We start from the raw sequence: 27,020 nt of genomic DNA, 5'->3' as shown, positions 1-27,020 counted from the left end.
TTAATTAGTGTTTTTATAGTTGTTCTGATTTTGTGTGGAGTGCCCTACCTGGGTGGATGGAGCAGCCAAGTAATTTCGTTGTCCCCGAGAGGGGGCAATGACAATAAAGATATTATTATTATTATTATTATTATTATTATTATTATTATTATTATTATTTATTGGTGTGATGTCATTATGGTATCTCTATTATATACAAGCTTTGAATATAAAGTTTCTTTTCACACTCCCAACATTTATGTGATTTCCCTCCCTGTATTTTTTTGGGGGGGGATGATAATTAAAATGTGTCCACCACCTAAATCTTTTCCCACACTCCAACCATTTGTCTGGTTTCTCTCCTCTGTGTTTTTTCTGATGAGCAAGATGAGAGTTGCAAGTAAACCTCCTTCCACATTCAAAACATGCATGCAGTTTCACCCCAATGAGAATTTTTTGATGTGTACTAAGGCTTGAACTCCGGCTGAAGGTTTTTCCACACACAAAGCACTTAGATGGCTTCTCCCTTGTATGGATTCTGTGACGGTAAGTAAGTTCTGTGTTAGTACAGAAACTCTTTGTGTATCTTTGTGATTTACATATTAACTGTATTTCTACCCCAATGGAGGGGGGGGGGAGCGACAACTTGCAAAATCAGCAGTTTCTTAAAGTGACAGGCTACCATAACTTTTCTATTAGAAGCTCACTCAAGGTACACATTATCACATTTCTTGTAGCCATTTGGGCCACTCCCATAGTGCGACCTCTCTATGTGGTCATCTCATTGTTTAAATAAACCCCCAGTAAACCTAAATGTTGTTTCCGAGTGGATTGTGATACCCTCCAGGCTCATGCAGAGGCAGGGTGGACAGCCAAATATACTTGCCTTGGACTTCAAAGAGTTAAGCTTGCCAGAGGAGACCTTGTGTTTGAGTTTATAACTTTATTTTAACAATGGGAAAAAAGGTAAAGAACCCCTGGACAGTTAAGCCCAGTCAAAGGCAACTATGGCGTGTGGCGCTCATCTCGCTTTGAGGGTGAGGGAGCCGGTGTTTGTCCACAGACAGCTTTCTGGGTCATGTGGCCAGCATGACTAGACTGCTTCTGGTGCAACGGAACACTGTGACGGAAGCCAGAGCGCATGGAAATGCTCTTTACCTTTCCGCTGCAGCGGTATGCACTTATATACTTACACGGGTGTGCTTTCAAATTGCTAGGTTGGCAGAAGCTGGGACACCACCATCAAGCGGATTCGAACCGCTGACCTTAGAATCAGCAAGCCCAAGAGGCTCAGTGGTTAAGACCACAATGCCACCCGTATCCCTTATTCTAACAAGACTGCCACCCTGAGCCTCAGACAAGTTCTGCATGGTCCTGAACTCCTCTACTATTGCCAGATGCCTAAAGTTATGCAACGAAGGACCCAGGCAAGTCACATTGGGGAGAGCATTCCACCAGTGGAATCAAGTGGGAATCAGGCAATGATGAAACCATGCACGTTGAAAATTAAGCTTAAAGGGTGTGTGGCTGCTGGAGTCATTCTGTATTCATTTTCATCATTTATGCAAAATAAAGAGAGATTGAACTTCAAGGAGCTATATTCAACAGACAACTACATAGCTAGCATTAGTGTTGTGCTCATCATCAACTATCAAAACAGAATACAGTGGTACCTTGGTTCTCAAATGGCTTGGCTCCCGGACAAATCAGTTCCCGAACGCTACGAACCCGGAAGTAAGTGTTCCGGTTTGTGAACATTTTTTGGAAGCCAGATGTCCGACATGGCTTCCACGGCTTCTGATTGAGTGCAGGAAGCTCCTGCAGCCAATCGGAAGCTGCACCTTCATTTTTGAATGGTTCCGGGATTTGAACAGACTCCCGGAACAGATTAAGTTTGACTACCAAGGTACCACTGTACTTTAAGAATTAGATGCTATCTTTACTTTTTGTCGTCAGGTGCTCCTTTGTATTCAAGTCAGGCCTGAGTATGATAATGTAGCATTTGGGGATGAAGATGCAGCCCAGAAGCCCAGCACTGGAGGCCAACATAGAGAAGACCTGCACGGCTACCATGTATTTCCCCTTGGTGCTCAGGTAGGTGGGCACAAAGGACACCCAAACACTGCAGAAGACCAGCATGCTGAAGGTGATCAGCTTGGCTTCATTGAAGGCCCCAGGCAGATTCCTGGCTAGGAAAGCTGCCGTGAAGCAGATGGCAGCCAGGAAGCCCATGTAGCCAAGGACAGTGTAAAACATGGCAACAGATCCTTCATTGCATAGAAGGATGATCTCTCCAGCCTGGGAGTGCATGTCAGAATCAGGGAAAGGAGGAGAGATTCCTAGCCAGATGGTGCAGATGATAACTTGAACACCAGAACAGGAAATGACAATGGAGTTGGCCAGACTCTTCCCCAGCCATCTCCTCACCCTGTTTCCTGGCTTTGTGGCCAGGAAGGCCAGAACCACAGTGATGGTTTTTGCCAAAACAGAAGAGACGGCAACCGAGAAGATGATGCTGAAGGCTGTTTGTCGGAGAAGGCAGGTCACTTTCCTTGGCCTCCCAATAAAGAGGAAGGAGGAGAAAAAGGAAAGTAGAAGGGAGAAGAGGAGAATATAGGAGAGGTCTCGGTTGTTGGCTTTCACTATGGGAGTCTCCCTGTATTTAACGAGGATTCCTAACACAATGCCTGTTGTTAAAGACAAGAATACGGTAACAGAAGTTAAGATGATCCCCAATTGTTCTTTATAAGCCAGGAAGGTGATAATCTTGGGGACACATTGATCTTGGTCCTTGTTTGGATGCTGATCTTCTGGGCATTTGATGCAATGGTCTGCATCTGAAGGAGGGAAAGAGTGGCTTCAGCATCATATACAACCAAACAATCTATTCTATTACTTTTTTTGGGGGTAAAGATTCTTATGGGGGAGATGACACCTGTTTATTAGGGAAGGGGAGGCAAAATTCTTTATAAATGCTCAGAAACGTTTTTAGAATCTTCACTGAAAGTCTCTCTGAGTGATTCTTCACCCTATTTATATTCTCCTAAGGAATTTCCTAACCTTCGATTCACTCACCTTCCTCAGTGGAGATCATCCCTTGCGCACATGGAGCACAAGCATAGCAGCAAAGTGGTTGTCCTTCTTGAAACACCTTGGTATAGCCCGGCAGACAGCTTTTGGTACACCTGGAGAGAGGCACAGCCTAGCCATGCAGAAAAGAAGGTTCATCAAGGGTGAAGTGTTAGCAGCATCTGTGCCTATGGAGTACTGAAGGGGATCTCACGGAGCCCATGTGCTTTTTTTCAGGGAAGCACTTTTGATGCAAAACAGCATGGAAGGGAAACCTCTTTGTGTCAGGAGTTCGGCCTACACTCCAGTAGAACCCTGGTAGAGACACATGCCCGACTGGCATGTTCTCTCCCTCCTGGTCAATTGTTCGGGAGCTTCAAAAGCTGTCTTCGGCCCGAACATCACAGCGACCAATGCCAACCGACACTGGCACACTTAGGGATGGGCAGAGTCTGCACACCTTGTGTGACAGACCTCAGCAACTCAGCATTTTGGCTAATCTACTTTATTTACATATAAACACACATGGAGAATGGCAACATGGCTCCCTCTCTCTCTAGCATCAGACAGCAAAGAGAAAAAGAAGAAAGGGCAAACTTCACGGAATACAGTAACACAAACATCCTGTCTCCGTCACTTCCCACTCTGTGGAGTCAAAACATACCACGTCATGTGAAAGACAAAAATCCCATGACTGCAATCATGGAGCAGGAATTCTAACACTTTGGTGTGTCTGCTTGCTTGTTTCAGCATTTATACCTATCATTTCTAAAGAAACTTATGCTCAAGGCGATGGACAGAATAGGCAAAAACAATATAATAATGGCAGAATAATACACCAAACAAAATGCTGCAATGAAACATACTGATAAAGAGCAGAAATTAAATATACCATCACCTGATGATGCTAACTAAAAAAATGTCTCCTGAATTATTATTATTATTATTTTTTCTAAGAGTTCTGGGTCCTGGGCTAGAAGGGGAAGGTGAAACTATCATGGGATGTCACTACATTGTGGTAAAGGGCGTTTCTCTTCTACCACTGTATTAATACTGTGACTTTTGTTACTAGTAATATAAACACCAGTTAGAACTGGATATGGAACAACTGATTGGTTCAAAATTGGGAAAGGAGTACGGCAAGGCTGTATATTATCTCCCTGCTTATTTAACTTATATGCAGAATTCATCATGTGAAAGGCTGGGCTGGATGAATCCCAAGCCGGAATTAAGATCGCCGGAAGAAATATCAACAACCTCAGATATGCAGATGACACAACCTTGATGGCCGAAAGTGAGGAGGAATTAAAGAACCTTTTAATGAGGGTGAAAGAAGAGAGCGCAAAATATGGTCTGAAGCTCAACATCAAAAAAACGAAGATCATGGCCACTGGTCCCATCACCTCCTGGCAAACAGAAGGGGAAGAAATGGAGACAGTGAGAGATTTTACTTTCTTGGGCTCCATGATCACTGCACATGGTGACAGCAGTCACGAAATTAAAAGATGCCTGTTCCTTAGGAGAAAAGTGATGGCAAACCTAGACAGCATCTTAAAAAGCAGAGACATCACTTTACCAACAAAGGTCCGTATAGTTAAAGCTATGGTTTTCCCAGTAGTGATGTATGGAAGTGAGAGCTGGACCATCAAGAAGGCTGATCACTGAAGAATTGATGCTTTTGAATTATGGTGCTGGAGGAGACTCTTGAGAGTCCCATGGACTGCAAGAAGATCAAACGTATCCATTCTGAAGGAAATCAGCCCTGAGTGCTCCCTTGAAGGACAGATCATGAAGTTGAGGTGCCAATACTTTGGCCACCTCATGAGAAGAGAAGACTCCCTGGAAAAGACCCTGATGTTGGGAAAGATGGAGGGTACAAGGAGAAGGGGACGACAGAGGACAAGATGGTTGGACAGTGTTCTCGAAGCTACAAACATGAGCCTGACCAAACTGCGGGAGGCAGTGGAAGACAAAAGTGCCTGGCGTGCTCTGGTCCATGGGGTCACGAAGAGTCGGACACGACTAAACGACTAAACAACAACAACAATATAAACACCACCTTTCTCCCAATTAACTAAAAAAGAAAACTATTATATATCCACCCCTAAAAACAACCTTGTGTGGTATGCTAGGCAGAGATACTATAACTAGCCCAAGTGAGGTTCATTTTGGCTGAGCGGGGATTTGAACTATGATTTCACAAGTCCTATCCCCTACACCATTTTTGGCATCAGAGGTCAGCAGCACATTCCAGCAGAACATCAGAGTATGCTTGCTCTCCAGTTGTCAGCCTTTTTCAGAGTGCACGGTTAAGAAAAATCCTTGCCCACACAGTTCAGTTCAAAGTATAAAGTATTTAAAGACAATTGCTTTCGTAGATTTTCACGGGTACAGGAATGCAGGTTTTGGTGTCCTCGGGTGTCTTCCCGTGTAAAAGTTGGGGTGTCTAGGCGACGTTTCGACGAGGTCTCACTCGTCATCTTCAGGCTGGTGCTTTCGGCTTCTTGTTACTGGAACAGAGCATGATCTCAGTGTTTGAGTTCCTATAAATACTGTAGAGGGGGTGTGGTGTATAGCCTCCAATGTTCTGGGCAGAGAGGAAGTTCCCAGGCTAGTGTGCCTTTTCTTCTTTTGTTCCTTAATTACTTGAGAGATATCTTGAGTGATTTCTTGAGTGATATCCTGAGTACCACTTAGGTGGGTCATTAGGTGTGGATTAGTTGTTAAAGTCTTTGTGTCTTGACCTCTTGAACTTTGTGAAGAGTTTTCCTGAGAAGATGGCTGTACTGTACTTAGTTGTGCTCTGGCTTGGCTTCGTGTATAGGGGCGAGCTGTGGTTTTGTGGCTTGTGTCAGCCAGATCTGTGTAGGGATTGCAGGGGGGTGCAGCATCCGGAGGTGCCACCATGGATTGGCTACTGGATGGTGTCTGTAATTCATCTGTGGAGAGGGTCTGGGTTTGGGTCTGGTGTGGTTGATTGGTGTTGGCGTTCTGTGTGCCTCTGGATCTGGTGTCAGTTTTTGTGGGGAGGGCTAATTTCCAGATGTCTGGCAAGCGGGATGTGTCGTCACGCTTGTTCATGTTGTGAGGGTGTTTCTCTATCTCGATGGCTTCCATGATTATTCTCTTGTGGTGATGTTCCGTGTTAAAGAGCAATTTGGAATCTGCAAAATTAATTTCGTGTCCTGTTTCTTTCATGTGTTGGAAAAGAGAGGAAGTTTTTTCTTCTTTTTTGACGGCATTCTTGTGTTCTGCGATACGTGCATTTATTCGTCTGTTTGTTTGTCCAATGTACGTGGCTGGGCAGACTTTGCAGGGTATTTCATAGATCCCTTGGTTTTCCAACTGGATTTTATCCTTGGGGTTTCTGAGGATATTGGCTATTTTTTGGTTGGTGCAAAAGGCTGTTTTGATATTGTGTTTATGGAGGATTTTGCTAATTTTATCTGTAGTGCCCTTGATATAAGGAAGGAGGGCCATGCCATTGTTTTCTTCTGTGTCTTGGTTTTTGGGGGGTGTTTCCTTTTGGATTAGCTTCGTAATCCTGTTTCGCTGGTATCCATTGGCAATTAACACGTTTGAGAGATTCTGTAACTCAGTTGTCAAGTGGTCTTTGTCAGCCAGGCGTTTGGTTCTGGAGATGAGAGTCTTGGCTACGGAGTTTATTTGTGCAGGGTGGTGGTGTGATTGTGCATGTAAGTAGCGGTTGGTGTGTGTTTTTTTCCGGTAGATAGTGTGTCCTAGGGAGCCATCAGGTTTTTTGTAGATTAGGACGTCAAGGAAGGGAAGTTGGTTGTTGGCTTCTATTTCCATAGTGAATTGTATTTTGGGGTGTAAGTTGTTGAGATGTGTGAGGAAGCTATCCAGTTTTTCTTTCCCGTGTGGCCAAATTACAAAGGTGTCGTCAACATATCTGAGCCAAAGTTTGGGTTTGTGTTCTGACTTGTCTAAAGCATTGGTTTCAAAGTGTTCCATGTACAGGTTTGCGATGACCGGTGAGAGGGGTGATCCCATAGGTGCTCCTTCTATCTGTTTGTATCTTTGTCCATTGTGGATGAAGTACGTGTTGGTTAGGCAGTGGTTGGTCAGGTCCAAGATGTATTCGGGGGGATTGTATTTGTTTTGAATAGCTGTCAAGGCTTCATTAATGGGCACTTGTGTGAAGAGAGATACAACATCGAAGCTCACAAGTAGGTCATTAGGATGTAGGTTTTGCTTCTTTATTGTTTCTATGAACTGGAAGGAGTTTGGTACGTGTGAAGAGATGGATTCTGCATAGGGCTGAAGTTGCTTGGCGAGAAATTTAGCGAGATTTTGTAGAGGTGAGCCTATGGAGCTGACTATTGGTCTGAGTGGTGTTCCTTCTTTGTGTATCTTGGGGAGGCCGTAGAGTTTGGGGCATCTGGATGATTTTTCTCTGGGGATGATTCTTAGCTGGATTTCTTCACTGATAGGAGAGGCTTTTATTTTGGATTTGGTGGTTTTTTCCAGGTAGGTGGTGGGATCTGTTTTTATAGGTTTGTAGGCAGGATCTTGGAGTAGATTTGATAGTTTTGCTTGGTAGTCCGATGTGTTCATCACCACTGTGGCATTACCTTTGTCTGCTGGGAGAATGATTATGTTGTTGTCTTTCCTCAGGTTGGTGAGTGCTTTCTGTTCTTCTTTGTGTAAATTGCTTCTGGGTGGTTTGCTGGAGCAGAGGATGTTGGTGACTTCAAGTCTGATTTTATTGGCTTCATCTGGGTTGATTTTGGTTAGGCTAGCTTCGACTCCGCATATGATGTTTTCCGTGGGGATGCGTCTCGGGGCGACTGCAAAGTTGAAACCTTTGGAGAGTACTTTGGTTTCAGTTGTGGTGAGGATCCTGTCTGATATGTTATGTACTGTTTGTTTCATGGGTTGCATGGGTTGTAATTTGGCCACACGGGAAAGAAAAACTGGATAGCTTCCTCACACATCTCAACAACTTACACCCCAAAATACAATTCACTATGGAAATAGAAGCCAACAACCAACTTCCCTTCCTTGACGTCCTAATCTACAAAAAACCTGATGGCTCCCTAGGACACACTATCTACCGGAAAAAAAACACACACCAACCGCTACTTACATGCACAATCACACCACCACCCTGCACAAATAAACTCCGTAGCCAAGACTCTCATCTCCAGAACCAAACGCCTGGCTGACAAAGACCACTTGACAACTGAGTTACAGAATCTCTCAAACGTGTTAATTGCCAATGGATACCAGCGAAACAGGATTACGAAGCTAATCCAAAAGGAAACACCCCCCAAAAACCAAGACACAGAAGAAAACAATGGCATGGCCCTCCTTCCTTATATCAAGGGCACTACAGATAAAATTAGCAAAATCCTCCATAAACACAATATCAAAACAGCCTTTTGCACCAACCAAAAAATAGCCAATATCCTCAGAAACCCCAAGGATAAAATCCAGTTGGAAAACCAAGGGATCTATGAAATACCCTGCAAAGTCTGCCCAGCCACGTACATTGGACAAACAAACAGACGAATAAATGCACGTATCGCAGAACACAAGAATGCCGTCAAAAAAGAAGAAAAAACTTCCTCTCTTTTCCAACACATGAAAGAAACAGGACACGAAATTAATTTTGCAGATTCCAAATTGCTCTTTAACACGGAACATCACCACAAGAGAATAATCATGGAAGCCATCGAGATAGAGAAACACCCTCACAACATGAACAAGCGTGACGACACATCCCGCTTGCCAGACATCTGGAAATTAGCCCTCCCCACAAAAACTGACACCAGATCCAGAGGCACACAGAACGCCAACACCAATCAACCACACCAGACCCAAACCCAGACCCTCTCCACAGATGAATTACAGACACCATCCAGTAGCCAATCCATGGTGGCACCTCCGGATGCTGCACCCCCCTGCAATCCCTACACAGATCTGGCTGACACAAGCCACAAAACCACAGCTCGCCCCTATACACGAAGCCAAGCCAGAGCACAACTAAGTACAGTACAGCCATCTTCTCAGGAAAACTCTTCACAAAGTTCAAGAGGTCAAGACACAAAGACTTTAACAACTAATCCACACCTAATGACCCACCTAAGTGGTACTCAGGATATCACTCAAGAAATCACTCAAGATATCTCTCAAGTAATTAAGGAACAAAAGAAGAAAAGGCACACTAGCCTGGGAACTTCCTCTCTGCCCAGAACATTGGAGGCTATACACCACACCCCCTCTACAGTATTTATAGGAACTCAAACACTGAGATCCTGCTCTGTTCCAGTAACAAGAAGCCGAAAGCACCAGCCTGAAGATGACGAGTGAGACCTCGTCGAAACGTCGCCTAGACACCCCAACTTTTACACGGGAAGACACCCGAGGACACCAAAACCTGTATTTAAAGACAAGTATAAACAAGCTATCTACATAAACCTAAGAGATGCTGATGCATCACAAACTATTAAGTGCAGTTCCCAGCACAACACAATATTCAATGGAATATTTGTGGAAAAGATTTTAGTTGAAGTTCCATATAAAGTAAAAGGTAAAGGTAAAGGACCCCTGACAGTTAAGTCCAGTCGCGAACGACTCTGGGGTTGCGGCGCTCATCTTGCTTTACTGGCCGAGGGAGCCGACGTCTGTCCGCAGACAGTTTTTCCGGGTCATGTGGCCAGCATGACTAAGCCGTTTCTGATGAAACCAGAGCAGCACACGGAAACGCTGTTTACCTTCCCACCGGAGTGGTACCTATTTATCTTTTTTTTTTTTTTTGAATAATATTTATTAAAGTTTTCCAATTAATTACAAATTAATAAAACATCCAATTTCAAATCTTTTTCCAATTACATCCTTTCAGGACTTCCCCTTCCCTCCCCCCCTTGTATTCCAAATCTCTCAAATGATCTCAACAAGTTCTTCTCCTCAATTCAGACTTGTTATCCTTAACCCATTTTTTTTTTTTTTTAAAAACATTATTTTCCATTCCCCTAAAATCGGCTTATTCCCACCACGAGTTCCCCACTTTAGAATACCATGTAGATGTATATAGCCTAAATAAAACATAGTTTACGCCCTTTGGATTCCACATTTCCCACCCCCCCTTTTCCCGGTTGCGTTCCCAATGTTCCTCAATGTCCGATATTTCCACGTCTCTCTAAGTCATAGTCCTTTGCCAGTACTCTTTAGTTTCGAATGTCCAATCATGGAAGGATTCTGTCTCAAAGAAAGGCCCATTTTTTCCATCCAGATTTTTATATTCAGGAGTAAAAAACTCCAAATTATAATCCTTAAGCTTGTCAAATCTGGATGTCCCAAACGTCCCCACTTTTGACTTGGTCCAATTCTTGTTGTTTTGTTGTTCTTATTGATCACACTCCTCTTTCTATTTCTTTCTGTCCCTGTTTTCCTGCACAAATGTCCTAATTCCAAAAGTTAGTTCCTTTACAGAGGCTTGTTATTCAGAAACAAAACATTACGTCAAGTTCCTTTCATTCCACAACAGATGATTCCATTGTCTTCTTCGGTGTAATGGCCTCTGTAGTCATAATAATGTTCCATTTCTGCAGTTTCCCAGGAGATAAACAGTTCTGTTCCAATTTCCAGCTAAAACCACTTGTAATATCCCTCGGCTCCTCTAGGTGGATTGCAAAAACTGAGTTCTCTTCCAGATCGCGTCCATTAGCCCTAGTAACTTTATAATCCTTATTTAAAACAATTTGTATCCAATTTATAACAAATATAACCAGCAAAGTCCTTGTAACATAGTCTCTATCTTATTTTCCGCTTTGACAGCTCTTTGACAGCTGTCAAAACTTGCCTTTCTCCTCTCCAAACTCCGTCATCGATCGCTCCCGGGGTTCCAGGGGGGGTTGTTTTTAAGTCCGAATTCTACTTTCCTCCTCCAGCTCAATCTCATATTCTTCACTCGTGAGGTTAAAAATTTGCCAAAATGATGTTACTCCGATCTTAGATATCAGATCCTTTGCTTTGACCCTTCTACAATGGAGGGGGTGGCTGACTTCCTTTTTTGCGCCTCCCCCGCTCGCTCCGAAATTTTTAAAATTTTTGTCCCTCTTTTTAGTCCAAGTTCCAATTACTTACGGGTTGTTCTTTTAGGTCCGAATTTTCAAAGGAAAAAGCCAGCGCTCTCCGCCGAATGGCATGCGGCTTCGCACGGCAGGGATAGCAGAGGACTCAAAACACCACGCTTCTCCCCGGCACTCGATCCGTAGCCTTTAAAAAGGCTCCTTCACGAGTCGGGAGGGCGCTAACGGTGTCAGCCGAGTCTCCATGTCCACGGCCCCCGTGGCCGTGGTTTTTAAGGGTCCCCGCATCGCCGGTGCGGTAGGACCCAGCCCCTGCCGTGCAGGCTGCCTCCGGAGCTCGGAGGGAGTCCGCCATTCGGCGATGGCGCCGACCCGGAAGCCCGGTACCTATTTATCTAATTGCACTTTGACGTGCTTTCGAACTGCTAGGTGGGCAGGAGCTGGGACCGAGCAATGGGAGCTCACCCCATTGCTGGGATTTGAACTGCTGACCTTCCGATTGGCAAGCCCTAGGCTCAGTTGTTTAGACCACAGTGCCACTCGTGTCCCCTCCTGCTTCCATGTAAAGTTGTTGTTGTTGTTTAGTCGCTTAGTCATGTCCGACTCTTCGTGACCCCATGGACCAGAGCACACCAGGCACTTCTGTCTTCCACTGCCTCCCGCAGTTTGGTCAGACTCATGCTAGTAGCTTTGAGAACACTGTCCAACCATCTCGTCCTCTGTCGTCCCCTTCTCCTTGTGCCCTCCATCTTTCCCAACATCGACATCCATATAAAGTGCTAAGTACTAATTGGAGTTTAATATTTGTCATGTGACATAAGGAGTCTCATACCTTGTTAAACTGTTGGGGCCAGACAATGGCTTTTGCGTTAATGGTAAACTTTATGCCAGGGGAGGCGCCCCTCTCTATGCTCCCAATTTTCCCTCTAACACGAGACTTATTGGGAAACATAATCCAGTTCTCAATATTGTAGTTGCCTGGCAGCTCTCCATTCTCATCCAAACATAGCCTGCCCATTGAAGTATTCAGAAATTGAATTTCTCTTAAAAAAAGGTGGAGCTGAAATGGAAAGGCTACAGCAGCATTAAGGAAATATAAAACTATACTGACTATCTCAGCATTGCTCACTTTGAGCTGTTATGAACTGGGGCCAGGGGTTCGGTCTTCCCAATTTCAGTAGCACCCTGTGGAAGCCCAAAATTTGGTGCCCCTCACTTCTCACCTTCCATTCTGCGTGTGCCCAACACAGGGGAACCAGTCACATTGCCCCAAATCTGCCTCTGATAGCTCAACTAAACTATACGCCTTTTTCAGGCATTCTATTTATTTAAACATTTTTTAGACCACATTTTATACACTTATTGTGTAATCTTTTTACACAATAAGTTCATTACACAAAAGGTTGATATAACACATTTAGCATTTAGATCTTTTTCTATTTTTGTATTATATTATCTGTAGTTGTTTTGTTTCACAAACTGATTTGAGCTGTATTTTATCATCTTGTTTTACTGTATTGAGAAATGTCCTGTGCTCTTTTGACAAATAGGTAAAGGTAAAGGTACCCCTGCCCGTACGGGCCAGTCGTGTCCGACTCTAGGGTTGCGTGCTCATCTCGCTCTAGAGGCCGTGAGCCGGCGCCGTCCAAAGACACTTCCGGGTCATGTGGCCAGCATGACGAAGCTGCAGCTGGCGAGCCAGCACCAGCGCAGCACACAGAAACGCCGTTTACCTTCCCGCTATAAAGCGGTCCCTATTTATCTACTTGCACTTAAGAGTGCTTTCGAACTGCTAGGTGGGCAGGAGCTGGGACTGAACGATGGGAGCTCACCCCGCCGCGGGGATTCGAACCGCCGACCATACGATCGGCAAGTCCTAGGCACTGAGGTTTTACCCACAGCGCCACCCGCGTTAAGGTCTGTATATAAATGTTTGAGGTCCAGCACTGAGGGCCTTCTGGCGGTTCCCTCACTGCGAGAAGCCAAGTTACAGGGAAGGAGGCAGAGGGCCTTCTCGGTGGTGGCACCCGCCCTGTGGAACGCCCTCCCACCAGATGTCAAAGAGAACAACTACTACCAAACTTTTTGAAGACATCTGAAGGCAGCCCTGTTTAGGGAAGCTTTTAATGTTTGATGGATTACTGTATTTTAATATTTTGTTGGAAGCCACCCAGTGTGGCTGCAGAAGCCCAGCCAGATGGGTGGGGAATAAATAAAATAATAATAATAATAATAATAATAATAATAATAATAATAATAATAATAATTTACTTGGGCATGGTGGAGGAAGCATTGCACTGGGAAGAGAGTTCCCATATAAGCATAATGAGCAATTATTATTCTACCAGGAGCCTCACGAATTGGATTTGCCTCAGAAATGGGTCTCACTTGTAAATTTGATGTCACATTTTGGGGCAATGTACTGCAGTTTGCAGAAAGGGGGAGAAAATACCTGCCATGGCTGTAGCCTTTGATGTTCCAACCTGTCTCCTCCACCAGCCACCAACTTCCACTTTGATCTGGATGAATAGGCAGCATTCAAAGCCTGAGCCACAGCTTGGACACTGAAGTAATTGATGTAGCTGTTTTGAGACAGGGCCCTCTGCAGCTCCTTTTCAGGCACCATCTCCAGTTTCTTGTTCTCTGTGCATCTTGTCCGACCTTTCACAGCCAGCACATGTTTTGAATATGAACAATGAAACGCTTTCTGCCAGAAGTGATGAAGAATATAGGGAGATGGGTTATAGTAGTCACGCTTAGTCCTTTCCCCCAACTTCATTATGAAGGACAAAGACCCATGGATGTACTGGAATAAATCAGGAGGATAAGATAAAAACACATTGATGTCCTTTAAACCTATTGTGATCCAGACTTTTGGCCCAATTTGTTCCCCAAGTGCTGCTTGTAGTGTCATGATTGGGAGCCACCCCATGCGAGTGTTTTCATAGTAAACAAATACACCCAGTTGTTTCCATAGGACAAAGGGTTCATTCAAACTGAACATTTGATGTGGATTCTTTTCTGGAATTCTTTTTGATAGAGCAACGCAAATCCCATTACTGATCATCAGAGGTGTCAAGCTACTGATAGATCTTTCTGCATCATCGTTCTCTGGAGCTAAGAGGCCAATCCATGTCCATCTGAAATGCAGGAGCAACTTGATAATACCCAAGTATTGACTTTCTTCTTTGGGGACCATTCGGTACAGAAAAGGGAACTGAGTTTTATCATCAAGAACTTGAGGAACCAACCCATAACTGATCTTGCAAGGAAAGGAAAAGATTAGTGTTTCGTTTTGCTTCCAGGATAAAGACCAGATATTTATTAACCTGAAATGATTAATATCTTAACAACATTTGTGCTGGCTGTGACAAATTGGAGTTGTAGTCCACAAAATCTGGATGATACCAGGTTGATGAAGGCTGGATTTTTTTGAGGGAAAGCCCCCTGAACTTTTCCATACTTTTCTCACATTTTGATGCTCTTTCTTACCATTCCCTTCATACCTGTGGGATTTTGTAGACGCCCGACATGGCAGAAATCTCTTTTGAGAGTGTAGAATCAGCCCCCTCCAGAACAGCCAGAAGGTTATTCCTTTTCCTGCACTTATAGTTGGGAATGTTGCTCCTGCCACCTGCAACCAGGTCTAGCATGGCATCAGAAGTGATCCTGGCATCAAAATAGTTCTCATAGAGGTTGTAGCCCAGGGTGATGTTGGGTAAGAACTGGGGATTGTGGTTTATCTCTTGGATGGTGAACAAGAACGACAAGATGTGCCAGTGGAACCTATATGATGGACTGCAAAAATTGAAGCAATTAAAAACCGTCAAACTGCTTATCAGCATTTAATGGGGAAAAAAAGTCACACCTAAGGGGCTATTTAGGCAATATGAATCTCATAATTGCTGACCCCAAAATAATTGTCTTCATGTTGGTGGCAGAGTGTGAGAGGGACTTGTCCTTTTTGTAAGGTGAAAACTCACAGACCACTTAAGAATAAAAATGGGGAAATTCATGCTTCCTTGCAGAAGAGGAAAAGAACACAGTCTTGAAAGAAGAAGAAGAAGAAGAAGAAGAAGAAGAAGAAGAAGAAGAAGAAGAAGAAGAAGAAGAAGAAGAGGAGTAGTTTGGATTTGATATCCCGCTTTATCACTACCCAAAGGAGTCTCAAAGAGGCTAACATTCTCCTCCCCCACAACAAACACTCTGTGAGGTGAGTGGGGCTGAGAGACTTCAGAGAAGTGTGACTGGCCCAAGGTCACCCAGCAGCTGCAGGTGGAGGAGCGGAGAAGCGAACCCGGTTCACCAAATTACGAGTCCACCGCTCTTAACCACTACACCACACTAATAATTAATAACTTTTTTTGGGAAGACTCGTGAAATTTCCACAAAGGCTGCAGTTTATTTCTTAGTCTTTGTTGTTTCAAAGGGCTGTTTCGTAAGTTCCACTTTGTTAAAATAGAGAACTTTGTCCATACTCTAGAAGGGGAATAAGACTGCAACCCCAAATTCATATACTTAGCAGAAAGCTCTATTCAATCAGTTGGACTTAGGACTCGTTCATACTTCTGCCTCTCCTGGTCCACCCGCTTACAATCTAATGATACAAAAGGAAAGGGGGTTAGGAGGGGGGCGTAAAGCTTTCATTTAGCTAAGCAGGATTTTAAAATAAGCTTCTGGGCTAGGAAGGAAGACCTCCCACATTCAAATCCTGGCAGCTACTTGCCTGTAGCAGCCACTCCACCACCCACCTGCAAGTGCTATAAGTCAATGTGTCATTTTGATCTGTGATAAGGTTGAATTGCATTCTAGCATTACATCCTTCAAAAGGCATCACGGTAGATCACTTCAAGACGACCAAGGGAACCAGAAAGTAAAACGGGTGGGAATATTAGAACACCAGCTGTTCTTTGACTCCAACTCCCATCTGCCCCAGTCAGCATGCAGTGGACAACCTTGGAGTCTCAAATGTCAGTGGCACCCCATGCAATGCCAAATTTTGGTGCCCCTCCACCTCTCACACTCCATTCTGACCAGCTGTTGAGGCATCCAAACTGGTCGTGTGCTCCCCTAAATCTGCCTTTGCAGCATGGCCAGTGTTCAAGGATAATGACATATTATCCCCCAACAATATCTTGATTGCTACAGGTTCCCCTTTCCAGGCTATTTCCTTGGTAAACAGGAAACATTGGAGGCAGAGAAGCATAACACCCACCTGGACATAATTACTTACACATGAAACCTGGTGAATGGAGGCTGGGAAAAGTTGTATGGACGCTGTTCAGAGAAATATTTTGGAGATATGATCCCACTAATGAGGAAGTCTCCTGGCCGGTAATAATTGTGTGCTTCATTTTCTTCCCTGATCAGATTCAAGGGGCATTTTGTCTTTAGGTCTCCAAAGACTCCATGGGGCATCAGCAGAAGAAGTAGCAACAGAAGCAGCAAGGATCTCATTCTGGCTCTGCTTCCTACACGTTTCTTGTGAGTGGATCCTCTCGCCTCCTGAGCCAGCTAATCAGAAGACAACAGAACGTCTTGCAAGACCAAAGCTGCACCACCAATATGGGTGGTGTTCAGCTATGGCTTCAGAGTCATTGGACTTCACCTAGTATCTCCCACATCCCTTCTGCCAGTTCTCACTCGATGTATCTCTGACACAGGAGATGTTCTGTGTACCACATTACCAAGGCTCAGCAAGTAACATCACACCGATCTTGATTCTGATGTTTAGACAGTTTCCCAAAATGTCTCTTGAGCTTTGGCAAGAATGAGGATAGATCACTATGATTTTCATAATGATGAGGGGAATAAGGTTCACTTCTGTAATATACTGGAGCCCTTGTGTGACTTGAGGGGCAGGTGCAGAGGTGTTGAAAAACATGTCTGCAAGAAAGCACAGATGCTTATCCAAAATTTGACATGAGTTGAAGATTGGGGGAGTTGGCCTGGACTTTGATGGTGGGAATCCGGACATTCTGATGGAGAATACCAAAGGTCCATCTAATTTGGTATTCTGCTTCCCACAGTAGCCAAGACCCCTAGATCTTTTTTACATATACACCTGGCAAGCCAGGTTTTCCCCCATCTTATATTTGTAACCTTACATTTGTCCCTATTGAAATTAATTTTGTTAGTTTGGGCCTAGTTCTCCAATTTGTTACGGTCATCTTGAATCCCGATTATGTCTTCTGTGACATTAGCTACCCTTGCCCTACTCTTAAATTCCTGAATCATATCTCCTGAGTCTTGGGATTGCAGATGAGGTTCTACCAATAATTTGCAGAATAATGAACCTTTTCTTGCATACAAGTACCAACCAATCTTTATTATTGCCATCACAGATCAGCCACTAAGTTACAATATGATTTACAGTTTGAAATTTTCAGGCCAGGAGAAGACCATAAGGAATTAAAATCACAGCAAAAGACAAGGATATATGTGGGCATTGTTACACATTCACATTCAATTCATAGTTAGAATAGATTACTGAATTCATAGTTAGAATAGATTCGTCTGCTAGTATTGTTGTAAAGAGATTTAACCATTCAATTCCTAGTTATCCATTTTGATGCATGTAATTTAGCCACTCATGGGTGAAGTTTGACAAAAGGAGGGAGGTATAAAAATTATCATATCTGTCTAGGATTTTTTTTCAGATGGGTGTAATATATAAGGAGTGAATGTCTTCATAGTATGAATAGTATAGTACTATGTGCTCAACCATTTCCACACCCAATTAACAAGAGCTGACATGCTGGTTAAAGAATGTGTGAACATCTCCCATCCAAAGAGCACATGGAAAGGTGTCTAAATTGGGCCTAAGTCAAATTCCAAAGCATAATCTGCTGGAACAAAGCTTTTGCTACAATTTCCCTGAGTCATACATCATAAAAGGATAGAGTGAATCTGACTCACATGAGGATTATCAGCATAAAAGCCAATGTGGCCAATCAGGTATCTAGTGGGAATCAGGGAGTGACAAAGCAGTTATAATACATTCATTTTAATCATTCATAATTTATGCAAAACAAAGAGAGCTATATGGAGCTATAATCTGAAGACTGCATGCTCACAGTGCTACCCATTGTCAGCCTGGAATGTTTCAAGCATTAGGTGTCATCTTAAATTTCTCTTGTCAGATGCTGCTTTGTATTCAGATCAGGCCTCAGCAAAATAATGTAGCATTTTGGCATGAAGATGCAGCCCAGAAGCCCAGCACTAGAGGCCAACATAGAGAAGATCTGCACAGCTACCGTGTATTTCCCCTTGGTGCTCAGGTAGGTGGGCACAAAGGACACCCAAACACTGCAGAAGACCAGCATGCTGAAGGTGATCAGCTTGGCTTCATTGAAGGACCCTGGAAGCTTTCTGGCTAGGAAAGCCACTGTGAAGCAGATTGCAGCCAGGAAGCCCATGTAGCCCAGGGCAATGTAAAACATGGCAGCAGACCCTGCATTACATTGCAGGATGATCTCTTTAGGCTGGGAGCTCATGTCAGACTCTGGGAATGGAGGAGACAAGCACAGCCAGATGGTGCAGATGACAACTTGGACACTGGAACAGCAAATGACAATGGAGTTGGCCAGACTCTTCCCCAGCCATCTTCTCACCCTGTTCCCTGGCTTTGTGGCCAGAAAGGCCAGAACCACAGTGATGGTTTTTGCTAACACAGAAGAAACAGCAACAGAGAAGATGATGCTGAAGGCTGTTTGTTGGAGAAGGCAGCTCCCTTTCCTTGGTTGCCCAATGAACAGGAAGGTGGACAAAAAAGAAAGCAGGAGGGAAACGAGGAGGATGTAGGAGAGGTTCCGGTTGTTGGCTTTCACTATGGGAGTCTCCTTGTATTTAATGAAGATTACTAACACAATGCCTGTTGTTAAAGATAAGGAAAGGGCAATGGAAACTAAGATTATTCCCAAATGTTCTTTATAAGCTAGGAAAGTGATAAACCTGGGGACACACTGATCTCTGTTATTGCTTGGATGCTGATCTTCGGGACATTTGGTGCAACCTTCTGCATCTGAGGAAGAGAAGAAGAGTGGCTTCAGCATAAGGGCATTATTTGTTTTTCAAAAAGATGTTGAAGTGGGGGAGGTCAAGGAGTAAGACAGTTGAATAGGGAAAGTGTGGCAAAAAAATGCTTGTTTGATTGCTTATTTGAGGTTTACATTTGTATCCTGCCTTTCTTCTGAGGAGAGAATGGTGGGGCACAAATTTTTCCTCAGTTTTTATTGCCAAAACAACCTTGTGATGTAGGGCAAAGCTTTGATGCAGTGACCTCCCCACAGAGGGGTGTGTCCAGCAACTTCACCATACATTTTTTTTTTTTGCCTAAGAATAAAGACACACCTCTTTACATTGACCAGTGTGGTGTAGTGGTTAAGAGCGGTGGACTCGTAATCTGGGGAACCGGGTTCACTTCCCTGCTCTTCCACATGCAGCTGCTGGGTGACCTTGGGCCAGTCACACTTCTCTGAAGTCTCTCAGCCCCACTCACCCCACAGAGTGTTTGTTGTGGGGGAGGAAGGGAAAGGAGAATGTTAGCCGACTCCTGAAGGGGAGTGAAAGGCGGGATATCAAATCCAAACTCTTCTTCTTCTTCTTCTTCTTCTTGACCTGTGACAGTTTATTATTATTTGATTATTTATTTTTACATTTATCCACTACCTTTCCTCCAAAGGGCTCAAGGTAGTGTACATGAATACCCCCCTGCCCTTTTGATATTTACAACAAACCTATGAGGTACGTTAGGCTGAGAGAGACTTGTGCAACTGTGTTTTTAAAAATAGTGTAAATGATAAATTTATCCAACATCTCAGGTAATTTTTACGTTAGCTGGACTGGAAGAAGATTGTTATAAGTTTAACTGCCTTCTCATATTTCACTTTTTCTGTATGATTTCTTGTTATATCTTTGGTAGCTAATGCAAATGGTTTCCTCTTTCTTCTGTGCAATGCTCCTGCTAGTCAGATCAAAATTGTCCACCGCTTGTTTTGTAATCATTTTCATATAAGGCATCATATATTTTTTGTTTGTGTTTCTGCTTTACTGTTTCAAATATTTCCTTTTAAAAATTATTCCCCTTTTGTCTTCTATTACTTACACACACACACACACACACACACACACACACACACACACACTTTAAAAAATAAATTTCCTTTATGGTGTGATTCAGTTTCTTTGATCACTGAGAGCATAGCTGAAAATAGTCAAAGACTATGTACAGTGGATGCTTGGGTTGCGAACGTGATCCGTACGGGATGCATGTTTGCAACCCGCAGCGTTCGCAACCTGCAGTGGCGCGTCTGCGCACACACGGGTTGTGATTTGGCGCTTAGTATACATGCATGCATGTATACTAAGCTGTCTCCCTGTTACCCACATGGTTCTGCAATGATTGCTTCCTTACTTTCAGCTTAATTCCTGGAAGAAAGGATGGTGATTGAAAATAGAGAAGCCAATAAAACGCCTATGTTCAAAAATGTATTACTGCTCTGCACATAGTGTTTCTGGGTGACTCTTTGGCCTATTTTTATTCTCCGAAGGAATGCCCTCTCCCTTGGAATGACCCACCTTCCTGAGTGGAGATGGTTCCTTCTGCACATAGAGCACAAGCATAGCAGCAAATTGGCTCTCCTTCTTGGACCACCTTGGCGTATCCAGGCCGGCAGCTTTTGGTACACCTGGAGCGAGGCAGAGTCTAGTCATGCAGAGAAGAAGGCGCACCGAGGAGAAAGTGTTAGAAGCATCTGTGTCTATGGAATTCATAGGGTTTGGCAAGGACCCAACAAGATCTCTGGTTTCACCGAACCCATTTATGTGCCTGCCTTCTATACAGAAATACGCTCAAGGAAGAGGACAAACTATACCAAAACAGCTTTCTGACCGTGAAAGCTGTTTAACCACGGAAGACTCTCGCAAGAGATTGTGGTCTCTCCTCTCTTGGAGGTTTTCAAGCAGAGGCTGGATGGCCATCTCCCATACATGATTTTGTTGAGATCCCTGCACTGCAGTGGGTTGGACCAGAAGACCCTCAGGGTCTCTTCCAACTCCACAATTCCATGATTCTAATCCTAGCAATAAGAAAACACTGATAGAGAGCAGTTATTAAAAGTAGTGCCACTTCAAAGCAGTTGCAGTGGTACCTCGGGTTAAGTACTTAATTCGTTCCGGAGGTCCGTTCTTAACCTGAAACTGTTCTTAACCTGAAGCACCACTTTAGCTAATGGGGCCTCCCACTGCCGCTGTGCTGCTGGAGCACGATTTCTGTTCTCATCCTGAAGCAAAGTTCTTAACTCAAGGTACTATTTCTGCGTTAGTGGAGTCTGTAACCTGAAGCATCTGTAACCGGATGCGTATGTAACCCAAGGTACCACTGTACTTAAAAATGATTCCTGGATTACAGTGGTGCCTCGCAAGATGAAAAGAATCCGTTCCGCGAGTCTCTTCGTCTTGCGGCTTTTTCGTCTTGCGAAGCAAGCCCAATAGCGGCTTAGCGGCATAGCACTATTAGCGGCTTAGTGGCTTAGCGGATCAGCTGATAAGCGGCTTAGCGGATCAGCTGATAGGCGGGTTAGTGGATCAGATGATATGGCTTAGCAGATCAGCTGATAAGCGGCTTAGCGGCTTAGCGGATCAGCTGATAGGCGGGTTAGCGGATCAGCCGATAAGCGGCTTAGCGGATCAGCTGATAAGCGGCTTAGCGGCTTAGCGTATCAGCTGTTAAGCGGCTTAGCGGCTTAGCGGATCAGCTGATAAGCGGCTTAGCGGCTTAGAAAAAGGGGGGGGGAGGAAAAAAAACCTGCAGGAACTCGCAAGACATTTTCATCTTGCGAAGCAAGACCATAGGAAATTCGTTTTGCGAAGCACCTTCGAAACGGAAAACTCTTTCGTCTAGCGAGTTTTCCGTCTTGCGAGGCATTCGTCTTGCAGGGCACCACTGTAATATTAAAAGGACTTTGCGTGCCGAGAATATCCTTTTGAACTATATGCACCTATTGTATGGAAGCTGACAACTGGACAATGAAAATGGATTCTACACGCCCTAACTGTGGCCAAGAGACTGATATTTATGAACTGGAAGAATGAAGATAAGATACCCTTTAATCAATGGATCAGTAAGATGACACTCACAGCTTATGAATGGATCACTTAGAGGCGTTGACTACATGACTACATTCTGTATATACTCATTCCAAATATCAATTTATTTGTCAAAACTAAGACAAATACATTGATATTTGGAATGAGTATATACAGAATGTAGTGAGTTATGAATAACCACATTTGTATCAGGAGTATAACATTTGTTTCTATAGAACAACATACGGAAATGTACTTATTTTATCTATTGTATTACTTTTGCACCTTTGGCCAGACATTGTAGCAAGGGTGCCGACTTGGGCCCCAGCTTATGGGTGCCCAATGGCACCCATGACATTATGTGACGTTATGACGATGTGACGTCGTGATTTCACAATGTCACGTTATGTCGGCACACCGTAGCGGTGCTTTCAAGGCCTTGTGGGAACTCAGAGGTCATGCTGGAAGTCTCATGAGGCCTCCAAAGCAACTTCTAGTTTCTATCGGAAGTTGCATTGCACCCAGGGCCCCCTAGAGTTGTAGTAAGGCCTCCTGTAAACCCTGAATTTCCAGGGTTCCAAAATATGTGGAGATATAAGATGCTCTCCACTTCACATAGTCACATGCAAATTATTCAAGAAATTATTAGAGCTCCACAGATTTTTTATGCTGTGAACTGTCCTGATATATATATGGTTTGACTTCACCCCAAAGGTGCCATTGTCTCCCGAGACAGAGTGATGCCAACTCCAGAAGTAAATTGAGAAGGATCTGGTGTCTCTTCTCAGGGTCCCACGGCTCTATCTGTTCCTTCAGAATGCCAGATTCCCTTCCTGTCTCAGCTGCCGTGACAAGAGGGAGTTGTTGTGGCAGCTGTTACTGGATAGCTGAGAGACAATGGATTCACCTTCTAATACCGTTTTGCAGCACAAGGAAGAGTGTAAACAGGCTCTCCTAGCCCCCCTGCTCCTTTACATCCCCTACCTTCTTAAACTGGTTGGGCCACTCAATGTCTTTTGAGTCAATGGTGAACTTCATGTTGGTTGAAGCCGCTCCCCTTATATTCCCAATTTTCACTCTAGTACGAGAGTTATTGGGAAACATCAGCCAGTTCACAATGTCGAAGTCAGGTGGCAGCTCCCAGTTCTCATCCAAACACGGTCTGCCCATGGAAGTATTCAAACACTGGATTTCTTTTAAGAAATGGTAGAGCTGAAATGGCAAGGAAAACACCAGCATTAAGAAACAACGAGACAATGTGGAATATATTGGTGGGCGGAAAAAGATGCAGAAAGGAAAAATCCTGGAGGCAAGTGTGGTTTGGTGAGAGAACTCCAGCAGAGATTTGAAATCACAAAACACGCAGCAAAGTAAAGCATGGAAATATAGGCTGTAAAACCTTTAAAATATGTTCCTCCAAAACGTCCCCTTTAAAAGTATATTTCCACTTTTAAAGGGGACGTTTTGGAGGAACAATTTAACCTTCTTAAATTGGTTGGGCCACTCAATGTCTTTTGAGTCAATGGTGAACTTCATGTTGGTTGAAGCCGCTCCCCTTATATTCCCAATTTTCACTCTAGTACGAGAGTTATTGGGAAACATCAGCCAGTTCACAGTGTCAAAGTCAGGTGGCAGCTCCCAGTTCTCATCCAAACACGGTCTGCCCATGGAAGTATTCAAACACTGGATTTCTTTTAAGAAATGGTAGAGCTGAAATGGCAAGGAAAACACCAGCATTAAGAAACAACGAGACAATGTGGAATATGTTGGTGGGCGGAAAAAGATACAGAAAGGAAAAATCCTGGAGGCAAGTGTGGTTTGGTGAGAGAACTCCAGCAGAGATTTGAAATCACAAAACACGCAGCAAAGTAAAGCATGGAAATATAGGCTGTAAAACCTTTAAAATATGTTCCTCCAAAACGTCCCCTTTAAAAGTATATTTCCACTTTTAAAGGGGACGTTTTGGAGGAACAATTTAACCTTCTTAAATTGGTTGGGCCACTCAATGTCTTTTGAGTCAATGGTGAACTTCATGTTGGTTGAAGCCGCTCCCCTTATATTCCCAATTTTCACTCTAGTACGAGAGTTATTGGGAAACATCAGCCAGTTCACAATGTCAAAGTCAGGTGGCAGCTCCCAGTTCTCATCCAAACACGGTCTGCCCATGGAAGTATTCAAACACTGGATTTCTTTTAAGAAATGGTAGAGCTGAAATGGCAAGGAAAACACCAGCATTAAGAAACAACGAGACAATGTGGAATATGTTGGTGGGCGGAAAAAGATACAGAAAGGAAAAATCCTGGAGGCAAGTGTGGTTTGGTGAGAGAACTCCAGCAGAGATTTGAAATCACAAAACACGCAGCAAAGTAAAGCACGGAAATTCTGAAGAAGTGTGCATGCACACGAAAGCTCATACCTAGAACTAACTCAGTTGGTCTTTAAGGTGCTACTGGAAGGAATTTTTTTATTTTGTTTTGACCACGGAAATATAGGCTGTAAAACCTTTAAAATATGTTCCTCCAAAACGTCCCCTTTAAAAGTATCTTTCCAAAGTTCCCTTCATCCCACAGCATAGGAAAATACCACATGTTTGGTAAGTTTAAAAATTGTTTACTTACAAACTCCCCAAAGGTCAGATTCATGTGCTTCGGAAATTTGCACAGGAAGTAAAGCATAGCTTACTTACAAAGTGGTGCAAGTTCCTAAATCATTGGTATAGCAACTCAAGAAGTAACCAGCTCAAACCTCTTCACACACTGAGCTTCCCAAGTGGAGGGTGTATGTGAACAATAGGCTTGATTACCTATTTCCTCCCAAGGTGAGGAGAAGTGACCTAGGCTAAACCTGGGAGGACCATTAATTAAACTTAAGCATGTTGGTTATATGAGGCTGGTTATCCCACAAATCCACTCACTTCAGGCTCTTATAAATTGGGGCCAGTTTACATCTCATCTAGAGCATAAGTCCTATTCATGCAAACTTTTCTTAAATTGATTATAGCATTTATAGAGTACCTTTCATATAACAAGGAGCTTTGCAGAACAAGATTAGTACAAAAGACAATATAATACTTGTTTTAAACCTAACAACAACAACAACAACAACAACAACAACAACAACAACAATATTTATACCCCAACCATCTGGCTGGGCTTCCCCAGGCACTCTGGGCGGCTCCCAACAGAATATTGAAAACACAATAAAACATTAAAAACTTCCTTGTCTTCTAAAAGTCAGATAGTTGCTTATTTCCTTGACATCTGATGGGAGGGCGTTCCACAGGGCGGGCACCACTACCGAGAAGGCAAGCTACAGGGAACCAGGCAGAGGGCCTTCTCGGTAGTAGCACCCACCCTGTGGAACGCCCTCCCACCAGATGTCAAAGAGAACAACAACTACCAGAGTTTTAGATGACATCTGAAGGCAGCCCTGTTCAGGGAAGCTTTTAATGTTTGATGCATTACTGTATTTTAATATTGTGTTCTCTCAGCAGAACTCTATTAGCCTTTGCCCTGCTTCATTTTGAACTCCAAGGCCAAACTTGCCAGTTGTTCCTTTTATCTCTTGATTCCCTACTTTAGCATTCCAATCCCCTATAATGAGAAGAACATTTGAATTATGGTGTTTGAGGAGACTCTTGAGAGTCGCATGGACTGCAAGAAGATCAAACATCTCCATTCTGAAGGAAATGAGCCCTGAGTGCTCACTGGAAGGACAGATCGTGAAGCTGAGGCTCCAATACTTTGGCCACCTCATGAGAAGAGAAGACTCCCTGGAAAAGACCCTGATGTTGGGAAAGATGGAGGGCACAAGGAGAAGGGGACGACAGAGGACAAGATGGTTGGACAGTGTTCTCAAAGCTACCAGCATGAGTTTGACCAAACTGTGGGAGGCAGTGGAAGACAGGAGTGCCTGGCATGCTCTGGTCCATGGGGTCACGACGAGTCGGACACGACTAAATGACTAAATGACTAAACAACAACAACAACAATAACATTGTGTTGGAAACCGCCCAGAGTGGCTGGGGAAACCCAGCCAGATGGGGCGGGGTATAAATAATAAATTATCATCATCATAATTGTCAGGGAACTGCCATCGGAGCCAGAGGAGGGAGGGCTCCAGAGGGATGCCGGAGAGCATCCCAGGAGGGAGAGAGGCAGCCCATCTGCTGGGGAAGGAAATCAGCGTAGCACCAGTGGAGAAGGGGGGCAGATGGGGGAATCGGCGAGGTGGCTCCATGACTCCTTGCCGGAGACCAGCGGGGAGAGCACGGGTCCTCCGCTGCCCACACCCTCCTTGCGCAGAAGGCTTCCGCGCAGGGAGAGTAGGCGGAGACTAGGCGTCAAAGAGCTTCTTTGCTGGAAGAAGTTCAAGAAATGCCCACTGACGGATTCTGCCAGCGACTGAGACAGCCACGGATGAGTGGCTGTCCGGACAGAAAGGGTTCGCCCAGGTAACTCAGCCAGGTGTGGCGACGACTTACGCACGAGCAACCCCTAGAACCATTACAATCACCATCACCACCACCACCAGCACCATCATCATCATCAAGACAATTGTTTGTGGCATGCAAAAGCAGGAAGAAAATACCTGCCATGGCTGTAGCCTGTGATGCTCCCATTCATCTCCTTTGCTCAGCATCATCATCTGCTTTGACCTAGATGAAACTGCAGCATTTAAGGCCTGAGCCACAGCATGAACATTGACGTAAGTGCTGTAGCTGTCTTGAGACAGGGCTCTCTCCAGCTCCTCCTGGGGCAAAGTCTCAAGTCTCCCCTCCTCTCTGCAACTCTCCCAGCTTTTCATGGACAACGTATGTTTTGAATA

At 44.1% G+C, this 27,020-nt stretch overlaps 1 protein-coding gene across 1 annotated transcript; it reads right to left on the bottom strand.

The window, feature by feature from the left end:
- Positions 1-1,905: 1,905 nt before the first annotated feature.
- LOC309336345 (vomeronasal type-2 receptor 26-like) lies at positions 1,906-26,999 on the bottom strand (the record flags this gene model as incomplete). The annotated part of the gene is made up of 9 exons (XM_081851967.1): positions 1,906-2,816; positions 3,055-3,181; positions 11,938-12,165; positions 13,558-13,812; positions 14,612-14,903; positions 15,672-15,702; positions 19,071-19,128; positions 23,178-23,405; positions 26,784-26,999. The coding sequence occupies 9 exons, from the start codon at positions 26,997-26,999 to the stop codon at positions 1,906-1,908; spliced, it is 2,346 nt and encodes a 781-aa protein (XP_081708093.1).
- Positions 27,000-27,020: the final 21 nt, after the last annotated feature.

The sequence above is a fragment of the Podarcis erhardii genome (assembly GCF_964252035.2).
Source record: "Podarcis erhardii genome assembly, chromosome: 2".
NCBI lineage: Eukaryota > Metazoa > Chordata > Lepidosauria > Squamata > Lacertidae > Podarcis > Podarcis erhardii.
The sequence above is the reverse complement of the archived record's forward strand: the minus strand, read 5'-3'. Positions and strand labels throughout refer to the sequence as shown.